At 31.5% G+C, this 17129-nt stretch overlaps 1 protein-coding gene across 1 annotated transcript in view; it reads right to left on the bottom strand.

Annotated features, from left to right (window-relative positions):
• tbc1d30 (TBC1 domain family, member 30) overlaps positions 1 to 16645 on the bottom strand; it is a 104270-nt gene extending 87625 nt beyond the window's left edge. Inside the window, exon 1 of the mRNA XM_061983543.1 lies at positions 15977 to 16645. Within this exon, the coding sequence (XP_061839527.1) occupies positions 15977 to 16379 (403 nt within the window). The 5' untranslated portion in view covers positions 16380 to 16645. The remainder of the gene's footprint in view (positions 1 to 15976) is intronic.
• Positions 16646 to 17129: the final 484 nt, after the last annotated feature.

Raw genomic sequence — 17129 nt, 5'->3', positions numbered from 1 at the left:
CTTCACATTCAACTTTTTTAGAATCAGAATTATCTGAACATTTAATTTTTTCACAATAAAATGTACTTTCCCGCACTTTTCACAATAAAATGGCGTATCTGCACATTCAACCTTTTCACAATAAAACATTTCCTCCTGCACGTTTGTCTTTATCACAATAAAAAAACATTTTTCCTTCCCATTCAACCTTTTCACAATAAAACCTCTTCCTTCACTATCAACCTTTTCAGAATCAGAATCATCTTCAGATAAAATGCATTTTCCTGCACATTAAATTTTATTACAATAAAATCTATTTTCCCGCACTTTTCCCAATAAAATGGCGTAGCTGCACATTCAACCTTTTCACAATAAAACATTTTCTCTTGCACGTTTGTCTTTATCACAATAACATTTATTTTCCTGCATATTCAACATTTTATTGTGAAAATGTATTTTCCTGCATATTCAACATTCTCACAATAAAGTGTTTTTTCCTTCACATTCAACCTTTTCACAATAAAACATCCCTCTTCACATTCAACTTTTTTAGAATCAGAATTATCTGAACATTTAATTTTTTCACAATAAAATGTACTTTCCCGCACTTTTCACAATAAAATGGCGTATCTGCACATTCAACCTTTTCACAATAAAACATTTCCTCCTGCACGTTTGTCTTTATCACAATAAAAAAAAACATTTTTCCTTCACATTCAACCTTTTCACAATAAAACCTCTTCCTTCACTATCAACCTTTTCAGAATCAGAATCATCTTCAGATAAAATGCATTTTCCTGCACATTTTATTTTATTACAATAAAATCTATTTTCCCACACTTTTCACAATACAATGGCATAGCTGCACATTCAACCTTTTCACAATAAAACATTTTCTCTTGCACGTTTGTCTTTATCACAATAACATTTATTTTCCTGCATATTCAACATTTTATTGTGAAAATGTATTTTCCTGCATATTCAACATTCTCACAATAAAGTGTTTTTTCCTTCACATTCAACCTTTTCACAATAAAACATCCCTCTTCACATTCAACTTTTTTAGAATCAGAATTATCTGAACCTTTAAATTTTTCCACAATAAAATGTACTTTCCCCGCACTTTTCACAATAAAATGGCGTATCTGCACATTCAACCTTTTCACAATAAAACATTTCCTCCTGCACGTTTGTCTTTATCACAATAAAAAAACATTTTTCCTTCACATTCAACCTTTTCACAACAAAACCTCTTCCTTCACTATCAACCTTTTCAGAATCAGAATCATCTTCAGATAAAATGCATTTTCCTGCACATTTTATTTCATTACAATAAAATCTATTTTCCTGCACTTTTCACAATAAAGTGGCGTATCTGCACATTCAACCTTTTCACAATAAAACATTTTCTCTTGCACGTTTGTCTTTATCACAATAACATTTATTTTCCTGCATATTCAACATTTTATTGTGAAAATGTATTTTCCTGCATATTCAACATTCTCACAATAAAGTGTTTTTTCCTTCACATTCAACCTTTTCACAATAAAACATCCCTCTTCACATTCAACTTTTTTAGAATCAGAATTATCTTCACATAAAATGTATTTTCCTGCACATTTGACTTTTTCACAATAAAATGTACTTCCCCGCACTTTTCACAATAAAATGGCGTATCTGCACATTCAACCTTTTCACAATAAAACATTTCCTCCTGCACGTTTGTCTTTATCACAATAAAAAAACATTTTTCCTTCACATTCAACCTTTTCACAATAAAACCTCTTCCTTCACTATCAACCTTTTCAGAATCAGAATAATCTTCAGATAAAATGCATTTTCCTGCACATTTTATTTTATTACAATAAAATCTATTTTCCCGCACTTTTCCCAATAAAATGGCATAGCTGCACATTCAACCTTTTCACAATAAAACATTTTCTCCTGCACGTTTGTCTTTATCACAATAACATTTATTTTCCTGCATATTCAACATTTTATTGTGAAAATGTATTTTCCTGCATATTCAACATTCTCACAATAAAGTATTTTTTCCTTCACATTCAACCTTTTCACAATAAAACATCCCTCTTCACATTCAACTTTTTTAGAATCAGAATTATCTGCACATTTGTTTTTTTCACAATAAAATGTACTTTCCCGCACTTTTCACAATAAAATGGCGTATCTGCACATTCAACCTGCATTTTCAAAATGCATTTTCCTGCACATTTTATTTTATTACAATAAAATCCATTTTCCCGCACTTTTCACAATAAAGTGGCGTATCTGCACATTCAACCTTTTCACAATAAAACATTTTCTCCTGCACGTTTGTCTTTATCACAATACATTTTATTTTCCTGCATATTCAACATTTTATTGTGGAAATGTTGAATATGCAGGATTTTTTTTTTTTTATTGAATCAGATAAAATGTATTTTCCTGCACATTTCAACCTTTTCACAATAAAACATTTTCTCCTGCACATTTGTCTTTATCACAACAAAATGTATTTTCCTGCATATTCAACATTCTCACAATAAAGTGTTTTTTCCTTCACAGTCAACCTTTTAAAACAATAAAAGATAAGCCATTAAAACAGTTAGAAAACTAGCAGTAAAGCATAAGAATCACAAAACATACAAAATAGTGGATTTCTAACAGTTATTTAATACTTTTTTAATTTTTATTTAAATGTTTTATTATAACATTTTATTTCATTAATTTATTTTATTATTATTATATTTATTATTATTTGTTATTTTATTAATTTTTTGTATCAAAAAATATGATTTTTGTATTGTATATTTAATAAACACATTTAAACATACAAAATAGTGGATTTCTAACAGTTATTTAATACTTTATCATTTTTATTTAAATGTTTTATTATAACATTTTATTTCATTAATTTATTTTATTATTATTATATTTATTATTATTATTTGTTATTTTATTATTATTTTTTGTATCAAAAAATATGATTTTTGTATTATATATTTAATAAACACATTTAAACATACAAAATAGTGGATTTCTAACAGTTATTTAATACTTTATTATTTTTATTTAAATCTTTTATTATAACATTTTATTTCATTAATTTATTTTATTATTATTATTTGTTATTTTATTAATTTTTTGTATAAAAAAATATGATTTTTGTATTGTATATTTAATAAACACATTTAAACATACAAAATAGTGGATTTCTAACAGTTATTTAATACTTTATCATTTTTATTTAAATGTTTTATTATAACATTTTATTTCATTAATTTATTTTATTATTATTATATTTATTATTATTTGTTATTTTATTAATTTTTTGTATCAAAAAATATGATTTTTGTATTGTATATTTAATAAACACATTTAAACATACAAAATAGTGGATTCCTAACAGTTATTTAATACGTTATCATTTTTATTTAAATGTTTTATTATAACATTTTATTTCATTAATTTATTTTATTATTATTATATTTATTATTATTATTATTTGTTATTTTATTATTATTTTTTGTATCAAAAAATATGATTTTTGTATTATATATTTAATAAACACATTTAAACATACAAAATGGTGGATTTCTAACAGTTATTTAATACTTTATCATTTTTATTTAAATCTTTTATTATAACATTTTATTTCATTAATTTATTTTATTATTATTTGTTATTTTATTAATTTTTTTGTATCAAAAAATATGATTTTTGTATTGTATATTTAATAAACACATTTAAACATACAAAATAGTGGATTTCTAACAGTTATTTAATACTTTATCATTTTTATTTAAATGTTTTATTATAACATTTTATTTCATTAATTTATTTTATTACTATTATATTTATTATTATTTGTTATTTTATTATTTTTTGTATCAAAAAATAAGATTTTTGTATTATATATTTAATAAACACATTTAAACATACAAAATAGTGGATTTCTAACAGTTATTTAATACTTTATCATTGTTATTTAAATGTTTTATTATAATATTTTATTTCATTACTTTATTATTATTATATTTATTATTATTTGTTATTTTATTAATTTGATTGTATCAAAAAAATATGATTTTTTAATTATATATTTAATAAACACATTTAAATGTAAAAAGTGGTCAAAATATTCCAGCGTGTATGAGCACATTCAACCATGCCACAATGAAGACGTTGAAGGTCTGGCACCCCTAGTGGCCTGGATAACTTCCTGCAAGCCTGGCTAACTCCAGTTGGCTTCCGTCGACCTGCAGCATTTCTCCCATCCACTTGTTTTCAGGGTTTGTGTGTGTTTTTGGCATTTGTACCATTTTTATTTTGTATTCGGCATCTGCTGAATGTGATTGCAGCATTTTTTTTTAATTTGCAGCGTTTTCCCATTGCATTTGTTTTATTGTGCGTCTGTCAGACACGGTAGAAAACATGCTGTTGATTGGTGTCATCCTCCAAACCAACAGGGGGCAGCAGAGAACCTTTGAAGTTGAAATTCTTATAGAAAAGTGTGAGTGCGTGCTTTAATGTGTACTCAAGTACTACGCAGCGGAAGGGGAGGAGCTAACTTAAGTGGTTACAGTTCACAATTTAAAAAAAAGTAAAAGATTTGGGACTGAGCACTCTCAGGAAGTAAGTGTGCAGTGCACTTCATCAAGTGTGAGTACAGAAGTGCACACAGCAGGAGGTCAGGAAGTGCAGTGTGTAACTTGACCTGAGGTCACATGACACACCCCCTGACCCCGCCTGTGTTTACCGTGTGGGTAAGCTGTCAACACACCCATTAGCCTTATGGTCATCACAGCTTTTAAGTCGGAAAAAAACGGAATCACAGGAAATTCCAGAAGTTGAGCACTCAGCATCAAGGCTTGGAATTGGGGGTTAAATCAGCAAAAATAATTCCCGCTGCTGCTCACTGCTCCCCTCACCTAACCTAACCAGGGGGTGATCAAGGGTGGTGGGTCAAATGCAGAGAATAATTTCGCTACACCTAGTGTGTGTGTGTGTGACGATCATTGGTTCACATTCAAACTTTTCAAAATAAAACATCTTTCTCTGCACATTTCACTTTTCCACAATAAAACCTATTTCCCCCGCACTTATCCCAATAAAATGACGTTCCTGCACATTAGACCTTTTCACAATAAAACATTTTGTCCTGCATGTTTGTCTTTATCACAATAAAATGTATTTTCCTGCATATTCAACATTTTATTGTGAAAATGTTGAATATGCAGGAAAATACATGTTATTGAATCATCTTTAGATAAAATGTATTTTCCTGCACATTTCCTTTTTCCACAAAAACCTATTTCCCCGCACTTTTTACAATAAAAGAGCGTTTCCTGCACATTAGACCTTTTCACAATAAAACATTTTGTCCTGCATGTTTGTCCTTATCACAATAAAATGTATTTTCCTGCATATTCAACATTTTCACAATAAAATGTATTTTCCTGCATATTCAACATTTTCACAATAAAATGTATTTTCCTGCATATTCAACATTTTCACAATAAAATGTATTTTCCTGCATATTCAACATTTTCACAATAAAATGTTGAATATGCAGGAAAATACATTTTATTGAATCATCTTTAGATAAAATGTATTTTCCTGCACATTTCCTTTTTCTACAAAAACCTATTTCCCTGCACTTTTCCCAATAAAAGAGCGTTTCCTGCACATTAGACCTTTTCACAATAAAACATTTTGTCCTGCATGTTTGTCCTTATCACAATAAAATGTATTTTCCTGCATATTCAACATTTTCACAATAAAATGTATTTTCCTTCACATTTCACCTTTTCACAATAAAACCTCTTCCTTCCTGTAAACCTTTTCAGAATCAGAATCATCTTCAGATAAAATGTATTTTCCTGCACATTTCATTTTTTCCACAATAAAATCTATTTCCCGCACTTTTCACAATAAAACTTCTTCCTTCACACTCAACATTTTCACAATAAAACCTCTTTTGCGGCACATTAAACCCTCCATCCATCCATCTTCTACCGATCTTTTCACAATAAATATATTTTCCTACACATTCAACCTTTTCAAAATAAAACATCCTTCTCTGCACATTTCACTTTTTCACAATAAAACCCATTTCCCCGCGCTTTTCCCAATAAAACAGTGTTTCCTGCACATTAGACCTTTTCACAATAAAACATTTTCTCCTGCACGTTAGTCTTTATCACAATAAAATGTATTTTCCTGCATATTAAACATTTTATTGTGAAAATGTTGAATATGCAGGAAAATACATTTTATTGAATCATCTTCAGATAAAATGTATTTTCTTGCACATTTCCTTTTTCCACAATAAAACCTATTTCCCCGCACTTTTCCAAATAAAATAGCGTTTCCTGCACATTAGAACTTTTCACAATAAAACATTTTCTCCTGCATGTTTGTCTTTATCACAATAAATGTATTTTCCTGCATATTCAACATTTTCACAATAAAATGTATTTTCCTGCATATTCAACATTTTCACAATAAAATGTATTTTCCTGCATATTCAACATTTTCACAATAAAATGTATTTTCCTGCATATTCAACATTTTCACAATAAAATGTATTTTCCTGCATATTCAACATTTTCACAATAAAATGTATTTTCCTGCATATTCAACATTTTCACAATAAAATGTTGAATATGCAGGAAAATACATTTTATTGAATCATCTTTAGATAAAATGTATTTTCCTGCACATTTCCTTTTTCAACAATAAAACCTATTTCCCCGCACTTTTCCCAATAAAATAGCGTTTCTTGCACATTAGACCTTTTCACAATAAAACATTTTGTCCTGCACGTTTGTCTTTATCACAATAAAATGTATTTTCCTTCACATTTCACCTTTTCACAATAAAACCTCTTCCTTCCTGTAAACCTTTTCAGAATCAGAATCATCTTCAGATAAAATGTATTTTCCTGCACATTTCATTTTTTCCACAATAAAATCTATTTCCCCGCACTTTTCACAATAAAACTTCTTCCTTCACACTCAACATTTTCACAATAAAACCTCTTTTGTGGCACATTAGACCCTCCATCCATCCATCTTCTACTGATCTTTTCACAATAAATATATTTTCCTACACATTCAACCTTTTCAAAATAAAACATCCTTCTCTGCACATTTCACTTTTTCCACAATAAAACCCATTTCCCCACGCTTTTCCCAATAAAACAGTGTTTCCTGCACATTAGACCTTTTCACAATAAAACATTTTGTCCTGCATGTTTGTCTTTATCACAATAAAATGTATTTTCCTGCATATTCAACATTTTCACAATAAAATGTATTTTCCTGCATATTCAACATTTTCACAATAAAATGTATTTTCCTGCATATTCAACATTTTCACAATAAAATGTTGAATATGCAGGAAAATACATTTTATTGTGAAAATGTTGAATATGCAGGAAAATACATTTTATTGAATCATCTTTAGATAAAATGTATTTTCCTGCACATTTCCTTTTTCCACAAAAACCTATTTCCCCGCACTTTTCACAATAAAAGAGCGTTTCCTGCACATTAGACCTTTTCACAATAAAACATTTTGTCCTGCATGTTTGTCCTTATCACAATAAAATGTATTTTCCTGCATATTCAACATTTTCACAATAAAATGTATTTTCCTTCACATTTCACCTTTTCACAATAACACCTCTTCCTTCCTGTAAACCTTTTCAGAATCAGAATCATCTTCAGATAAAATGTATTTTCCTGCACATTTCATTTTTTCCACAATAAAATCTATTTCCCGCACTTTTCACAATAAAACTTCTTCCTTCACACTCAACCTTCTCACAATAAAACCTCTTTTGCGGCACATTAAACCCTCCATCCATCCATCTTCTACCGATCTTTTCACAATAAATATATTTTCCTACACATTCAACCTTTTCAAAATAAAACATCCTTCTCTGCACATTTCACTTTTTCACAATAAAACCCATTTCCCCGCGCTTTTCCCAATAAAACAGTGTTTCCTGCACATTAGACCTTTTCACAATAAAACATTTTCTCCTGCACGTTAGTCTTTATCACAATAAAATGTATTTTCCTGCATATTAAACATTTTATTGTGAAAATGTTGAATATGCAGGAAAATACATTTTATTGAATCATCTTTAGATAAAATGTATTTTCTTGCACATTTCCTTTTTCCACAATAAAACCTATTTCCCCACACTTTTCCAAATAAAATAGCGTTTCCTGCACATTAGAACTTTTCACAATAAAACATTTTCTCCTGCATGTTTGTCTTTATCACAATAAATGTATTTTCCTGCATATTCAACATTTTCACAATAAAATGTATTTTCCTGCATATTCAACATTTTCACAATAAAATGTATTTTCCTGCATATTCAACATTTTCACAATAAAATGTATTTTCCTGCATATTCAACATTTTCACAATAAAATGTTGAATATGCAGGAAAATACATTTTATTGAATCATCTTTAGATAAAATGTATTTTCCTGCACATTTCCTTTTTCCACAAAAACCTATTTCCCCGCACTTTTCACAATAAAATAGCGTTTACTGCACATTAGACCTTTTCACAATAAAACATTTTGTCCTGCATGTTTGTCTTTATCACAATAAAATGTATTTTCCTGCATATTCAACATTTTCACAATAAAATGTATTTTCCTGCATATTCAACATTTTCACAATAAAATGTATTTTCCTGCATATTCAACATTTTCACAATAAAATGTTGAATATGCAGGAAAATACATTTTATTGAATCATCTTTAGATAAAATGCATTTTCCTGCACATTTCCTTTTTCTACAAAAACCTATTTCCCCGCACTTTTCACAATAAAATAGCGTTTCTTACACATTAGACCTTTTCACAATAAAACATTTTGTCCTGCACGTTTGTCTTTATCACAATGAAATGTATTTTCCTGCATATTCAACATTTTCACAATAAAACCTCTTCCTTCACATTCAACCTTTTCAGAATCACAATTATCTTCAAATAAAATGTCTTTTTCTGCACATTTGAATTTTTCACAATAAAGCCTATTTTCCCGCACTTTTCACAATAAAATGACGTTGCCTGCACATTTAACCTTTTCACAATAAAAAAAATTCCTCCTGCACATCTGTCTTTACCACAATAAAATGTATTTTCCTGCATATTCAACATTTTCACAATAAAATGTCTTTTCCTTCACATTCAACTTTTTCACAATAAAACTTCTTCCTTCACTATCAATCTTTTCAGAATCAGAATCATCTTCAGATAAAATGTATTTTCCTGCACATTTCATTTTTTTCCACAATAAAACTTCTTCCTTCACATTCAACCTTTTCAAAATAAAACACCCTTCTCTGCCCATTTTACTTTTTCACAATAAAACCTATTTCCCCGCGCTTTTCCCAATAAAACGGCGTTTCCTGCACATTAGACCTTTTCACAATAAAACATTTTCTCCTGCACGTTTGTCTTTATCACAAATTATAACATGTATTTTCCTGCATATTCAACATTTTCGCAATAAAATGTTTTTTCCTTCACATTCAACCTTTTCACAATAAAACCTCTTCCTTCACATTCAACCTTTTCAGAATCACAATTATCTTCAAATAAAATGTCTTTTTCTGCACATTTGAATTTTTCACAATAAAGCCTATTTTCCAGCACTTTTCACAATAAAATGACGTTGCCTGCACATTTAACCTTTTCACAATAAAAAAAATTCCTCCTGCACATCTGTCTTTACCACAATAAAATGTATTTTCCTGCATATTCAACATTTTCACAATAAAATGTCTTTTCCTTCACATTCAACCTTTTCACAATAAAACTTCTTCCTTCACTATCAATCTTTTCAGAATCAGAATCATCTTCAGATAAAATGTATTTTCCTGCACATTTCATTTTTTTCCACAATAAAATCAATATCCCCGCACTTTTCACAATAAAACTTCTTCCTTCACATTCAACCTTTTCAAAATAAAACACCCTTCTCTGCCCATTTTACTTTTTCACAATAAAACCTATTTCCCCGCGCCTTTCCCAATAAAACGGCGTTTCCTGCACATTAGACCTTTTCACAATAAAACATTTTCTCCTGCACGTTTGTCTTTATCACAATAAAATGTATTTTCCTGCAGATTCGAAATTTTCACAATAAAGTGTATTTTCCTTCATATTCAGCCCTTTCACATTAGAACCTCTTCCTTCACTATCAACCTTTTCAGAATCATCTTCACATAAAATGTATTTTCCTGCACATTTCACTTTTTCCACAATAAAATCTACTTTCCCGCACTTTTCACAATAAAATGGCAGAGCTGCACATTCAACCTTTTCACAATAAAACCTCTTCATGTATTTTCCTGCATAATCAACATTTTCACAATAAAATGTTTTTCCTTCACATTCAACCTTTTCAGAATCAGAATCATCTTCACATACATTTATTTTCCTGCACATTTCCTTTTTTCACAATAAAATCTATTTCCCCGCACTTTTCACAATAAAATGGCGTTTTGTGCACATTCAACCTTTTCACAATAAAACATTTTCTCCTGCACGTTTGTCTTTATCACAAATTATAACATGTATTTTCCTGCATAATCAACATTTTCACAATAAAATGTTTTTCCTTCACATTCAACCTTTTCACAATAAAACCTCTTCCTTCACATTCAACCTTTTCACAATAAAACCTCTTCCTTCACATTCAACCTTTTCACAATAAAACCTCTTCCTTCACATTCAACCTTTTCACAATAAAACCTCTTCCATCACATTCAACATTTTCACAATAAAACCTCTTCCTTCACATTCAACATTTTCACAATAAAACCTCTTCCTTCACATTCAACCTTTTCAGAATCAGAATCATCTTCACATAAAATGTATTTTCCTGCTCATTTCACTTTTTACACAATAAAACCTATTTTCCCACACTTTTCACAATAAAATGGCGTTTCGTGCACATTCGACCTTTTCACAATAAAACATTTTCTCCTGCACGTTTGTCTTTATCACAAATTATAACATTTCACTTTTTCCACAATAAAACCTATTTTCCCACACTTTTCACAATAAAATGTTGTTTCGTGCACATTCGACCTTTTCACAATAAAACATTTTTCTCCTGCACGTTTGTCTTTATCACAATGAAATGTTTTTTCCCTTCACATTCAACCTTTTCACAATAAAACATCTTCCTTCACATTCAACCTTTTCAGAATCAGAATCATCTTCACATTTCACTTTTTCCACAATAAAACCTATTTCCCCGCGCTTTTCCCAATAAAACGGCGTTTCCTGCACATTCGACCTTTTCACAATAAAACATTTTCTCCTGCACATTTGTCTTTGTCACAATGAATTGTTTTTTTCCTTCACATTCAACCTTTTCACAATAAAACCTCTTCCTTCACATACAACCTTTTCACAATAAAACCTCTTCCTTCACATTCAACCTTTTCACAATAAAACCTCTTCCTTCACATTCAACCTTTTCACAATAAAACCTCTTCCTTCACATTCAACCTTTTCACAATAAAACCTCTTCCATCACATTCAACATTTTCACAATAAAACCTCTTGCTTCACATTCAACCTTTTCAGAATCATAATTATCTTCACATAAAATGTATTTTCCTGCTCATTTCACTTTTTACACAATAAAACCTATTTTCCCACACTTTTCACAATAAAATGGCGTTTCGTGCACATTCGACCTTTTCACAATAAAACATTTTCTCCTGCACGTTTGTCTTTATCACAAATTATAACATTTCACTTTTTCCACAATAAAACCTATTTTCCCACACTTTTCACAATAAAATGTTGTTTCGTGCACATTCGACCTTTTCACAATAAAATTTTTTTCTCCTGCACGTTTGTCTTTATCACAATGAAATGTTTTTTCCCTTCACATTCAACCTTTTCACAATAAAACATCTTCCTTCACATTCAACCTTTTCAGAATCAGAATCATCTTCACATTTCACTTTTTCCACAATAAAACCTATTTCCCCGCGCTTTTCCCAATAAAACGGCGTTTCCTTCACATTCAACCTTTTCACAATAAAACCTCTTCCTTCACCATCAACCTTTTCAGAATCAGAATCATCTTCACGTTTCACTTTGTCCACAATAAAACCTATTTTCCCACACCTTTCACAATAAAATGGCGTTTTGTGCACATTCGAGCTTTTCACAATAAAACATTTTCTCCTGCACGTTTGTCTTTATCACAATGAAATGTTTTTTCCCTTCACATTCAACCTTTTCACAATAAAACATCTTCCTTCACATTCAACCTTTTCAGAATCAGAATCATCTTCACATTTCACTTTTTCCACAATAAAACCTATTTCCCCGCGCTTTTCCCAATAAAACGGCGTTTCCTTCACATTCAACCTTTTCACAATAAAACCTCTTCCTTCACCATCAACCTTTTCAGAATCAGAATCATCTTCACATTTCACTATTTCCACAATAAAACCTATTTTCCCACACTTTTCACAATAAAATGGCGTTTCGTGCACATTCGACCTTTTCACAATAAAACATTTTCTCCTGCACGTTTGTCTTTATCACAATAAAATATTTTTTCCCTTCACGTTCAACCCTTTCACAATAAAACCTCTTCCTTCTCAGAATGAGAATCATCTTCACATTTCACTATTTCCACAATAAAACCTATTTTCCCACACTTTTCACAATAAAATGTTTTTCCTTCACATTCAACCTTTTTACAATAAAACCTCTTCCTTCACATTCAACCTTTTCACAATAAAACCTCTTCCTTCACATTCAACCTTTTTACAATAAAACCTCTTCCTTCACATTCAACCTTTTCACAATAAAACCTCTTCCTTCACATTCAACCTTTTCAGAATCAGAATCATCTTCACATAAAATGCATTTTCCTGCTCATTTCACTTTTTACACAATAAAACCTATTTTCCCACACTTTTCCCAATAAAATGTTGTTTCGTGCACATTCGACCTTTTCACAATAAAACATTTTCTCCTGCACGTTTGTCTTTATCACAAATTATAACATGTATTTTCCTGCATATTCAACATTTTCACAATAAAATGTTTTTTTTCTTCACATTCAACCTTTTCACAATAAAACCTCTTCCTTCACATTCAACCTTTTCACAATAAAACCTCTTCCTTCACATTCAACCTTTTCACAATAAAACCTCTTCCATCACATTCAACATTTTCACAATAAAACCTCTTCCATCACATTTAACCTTTTCACAATAAAACCTCTTCCTTCACATTCAACCTTTTCAGAATCAGAATCATCTTCACATAAAATGTATTTTCCTGCTCATTTCACTTTTTACACAATAAAACCTATTTTCCCACACTTTTCACAATAAAATGGCGTTTCGTGCACATTCGACCTTTTCACAATAAAACATTTTCTCCTGCACGTTTGTCTTTATCACAAATTATAACATTTCACTTTTTCCACAATAAAACCTATTTTCCCACACTTTTCCCAATAAAATGTTGTTTCGTGCACATTCGACCTTTTCACAATAAAACATTTTTCTCCTGCACGTTTGTCTTTATCACAATGAAATGTTTTTTCCCTTCACATTCAACCTTTTCACAATAAAACATCTTCCTTCACATTCAACCTTTTCAGAATCAGAATCATCTTCACATTTCACTTTCTCCACAATAAAACCTATTTTCCCACACTTTTCACAATAAAATGGCGTTTCGTGCCCATTCGACCTTTTCACAATAAAACATTTTCTCCTGCACGTTTGTCCTTATCACAAATTATAACATGTATTTTCCTGCATATTCAACATTTTCACAATAAAATGTTATTTTTCTTCACATTCAACCTTTTCACAATAAAACCTCTTAATGTATTTTCCTGCATAATCAACATTTTCACAATAAAATGTTTTTCCTTCACATTCAACCTTTTCAGAATCAGAATCATCTTCACATACATTTATTTTCCTGCACATTTCCTTTTTTCACAATAAAATCTATTTCCCCGCACTTTTCACAATGAAATGGCGTTTTGTGCACATTCAACCTTTTCACAATAAAACATTTTCTCCTGCACGTTTGTCTTTATCACAAATTATAACATGTATTTTCCTGCATATTCAACATTTTCACAATAAAATGTTTTTCCTTCACATTCAACCTTTTCACAATAAAACCTCTTCCTTCACATTCAACCTTTTCACAATAAAACCTCTTCCATCACATTCAACCTTTTCACAATAAAACCTCTTCCATCACATTCAACATTTTCACAATAAAACCTCTTCCTTCACATTCAACCTTTTCAGAATCAGAATTATCTTCACATAAAATGTATTTTCCTGCTCATTTCACTTTTTACACAATAAAACCTATTTTCCCACACTTTTCACAATAAAATGTTGTTTCGTGCACATTCGACCTTTTCACAATAAAACATTTTCTTCTGCATGTTTGTCTTTATCACAAATTATAACATGTATTTTCCTGCATATTCAACATTTTCACAATAAAATGTTTTTCCGTCACATTCAACCTTTTCACAATAAAACCTCTTCCTTCACATTCAACCTTTTCAGAATCAGAATTATCTTCACATAAAATTAATTTTTCTGCTCATTTCACTTTTTTCATAATAAAACCTATTTTCCCGCACTTTTCCCAAAAAAATGGCGTTTTCTGCACATTTGACATTTTCACAATAAAACAATTTCTCCTGCACGTTTGTCTTTATCACAATAAAATGTATTTTCCTGCATTTTGACAATAAAATGGATTTCCCTTCACATTCAACCTTTTCACAATAAAACCTCTTCCTTCACATTCAACCTTTTCAGAATCAGAATCATCTTCAGATAACATTTATTTTCCTGCACATTTCCTTTTTTCACAATAAAATCTATTTCCCCGCACTTTTCACAATAAAATGTCGTTTCGTGCACATTCGACCTTTTCACAATAAAACCTCTTCCTTCACATTCAACCTTTTCACAATAAAACCTCTTCCTTCACATTCAACCTTTTCAGAATCAGAATCATCTTCACATAAAATGTATTTTCCTGCTCATTTCACTTTTTCCGCAATAAAACCCATTTTCCCACACTTTTCACAATAAAATGGCGTTTCGTGCCAATTCGACCTTTTCACAATAAAACATTTTCTCCTGCACGTTTGTCTTTATCACAAATTATAACATTTCACTTTTTCCACAATAAAACCTATTTTCCCACACTTTTCACAATAAAATGTCGTTTCGTGCTCATTCGACCTTTTCACAATAAAACCTCTTCCGTCACATTCAACATTTTCACAATAAAACCTCTTCCTTCACATTCAACCTTTTCAGAATCAGAATCATCTTCACATAAAATGTATTTTCCTGCTCATTTCACTTTTTCCACAATAAAACCCATTTTCCCACACTTTTCACAATAAAATGTTGTTTCGTGCACATTCGACCTTTTCACAATAAAACATTTTTCTCCTGCACGTTTGTCTTTATCACAATGAAATGTTTTTTCCCTTCACATTCAACCTTCTCACAATAAAACACCTTCTTTCACATTCAACCTTTTCAGAATCAGAATCATCTTCACATTTCACTTTGTCCACAATAAAGCCTATTTTCCCCACACTTTTCACAATAAAATGGCGTTCCGTTCATACTTTGTTTTTCTCCACATCATAAAGAAGTGATGTTAAGCTACCATCCATTTTTTGAGTACCTTGAAGGTAGAAAAGCGCTATACAAGTACAACCCATTCTACTGCTTATCTACTTAAGGGTTGGAATTGGGGGTTAAATCACCCAAAATGATTCCTGGGCGCGGCCACCGCTGCTGCTCACTGCTCCCCTCACCTCCCAGGGGGGTAATTTCGCCACACTAGTGTGTGTGAGACAATCATTGGTACTTGAACTTGACTTCTGCTGAACATAATGTTTGTTCTCTGACCTTTCTGGTGCAGGTAGCGGACCTGGTGCCTCCTGGTGTGTTTCTCCTGGAGCTCCTGGAGGAAACTGGAGCCGGTGTTGGACCGGCCCAGGAAGCTGTCCGGCCCGGACGCCTCGGTGGAACTGTCCCAGCTGTCCGCGTTCCTCCGGCCGCCGCTGTACGTCTCGTAGAGCTCCACCAGCAGGCCGTCCACGATGGACGTCCTCGGGTTCCGCGCGTCTGGGTCGCAGTCGTCAGTCTCCGCGGAACCGGACACCTGCTCCGGCGCCGGTGCCGGGGACAACGATGCCTCGACGTCGTCGGGGCTCTTATTCCACCGCTGGAAGCCGCAGAAGTCGTCCTCGACGTCGCATATGTCAACTTCCAGAAGTTCCCCGCCGTGGAACTTCCCCTCGGACGCCATGTTTTGCCGTCAAAGAGTCGGCGAGGAGCTTTTCTTCACTTCGGACATTTTTCCAACTTCCTTCCTCGAACTTTCTCTCCCAGAACTGGCCACGCCCACTCCTGCAAGATCACACTTTGCCTCGCTTGTCAGGTAAGCCGGCTCTCATTGGCCAATCACAGCGCGGCTAAAAAAAAACAAACCGACCAATCCGGTTCGAACGTGGCAGTAGTCACGTGATTAATGATAGTAGTCACGTGATCAATGACGCTGCTAAATTCATTTTTAAGACGGACGAATAAAAACTGGCAGATACCCTTTTTAACTTCAGGTGTATCATTTAATTATTCTTTGTGTACATCCACTCCCTAAATGTACAACGTTGGTCAAATTTCCAAAAAAAAAAAAAAAAAAAAGTACATCTTTGTTACTTTTTGTCGGAGTTTCCGCCACCAGTGGACACGCCCTACAAAGAAGTAACCCCGCCCCCAAATGGTAATCACCCAATCAGGTCGCTGTTTCAATGTTGACGTCAACAAAGCAGTTATTATCGTGTCAATCCACTTTATTTATAGAACACATTTAAACAACAAAACTGTTTCCAAAGTGCAGCACAACAATATTAAAAACAATGTTCAAATATTATCCTTAGCTCCCCCAATGACTGAATAAAAACAAAAAATAAAAGACCAATATAAAAACAATTAAAAAAAATATGATTAAAAAGGGGAAAAAAAAGCCCCAATTAAAACAGTAAATAGAAATCAAATA

Source organism: Nerophis lumbriciformis, linkage group LG25, assembly GCF_033978685.3.
Source record: "Nerophis lumbriciformis linkage group LG25, RoL_Nlum_v2.1, whole genome shotgun sequence".
NCBI lineage: Eukaryota > Metazoa > Chordata > Actinopteri > Syngnathiformes > Syngnathidae > Nerophis > Nerophis lumbriciformis.
This window is presented reverse-complemented; position numbering and strand designations above follow the sequence as displayed.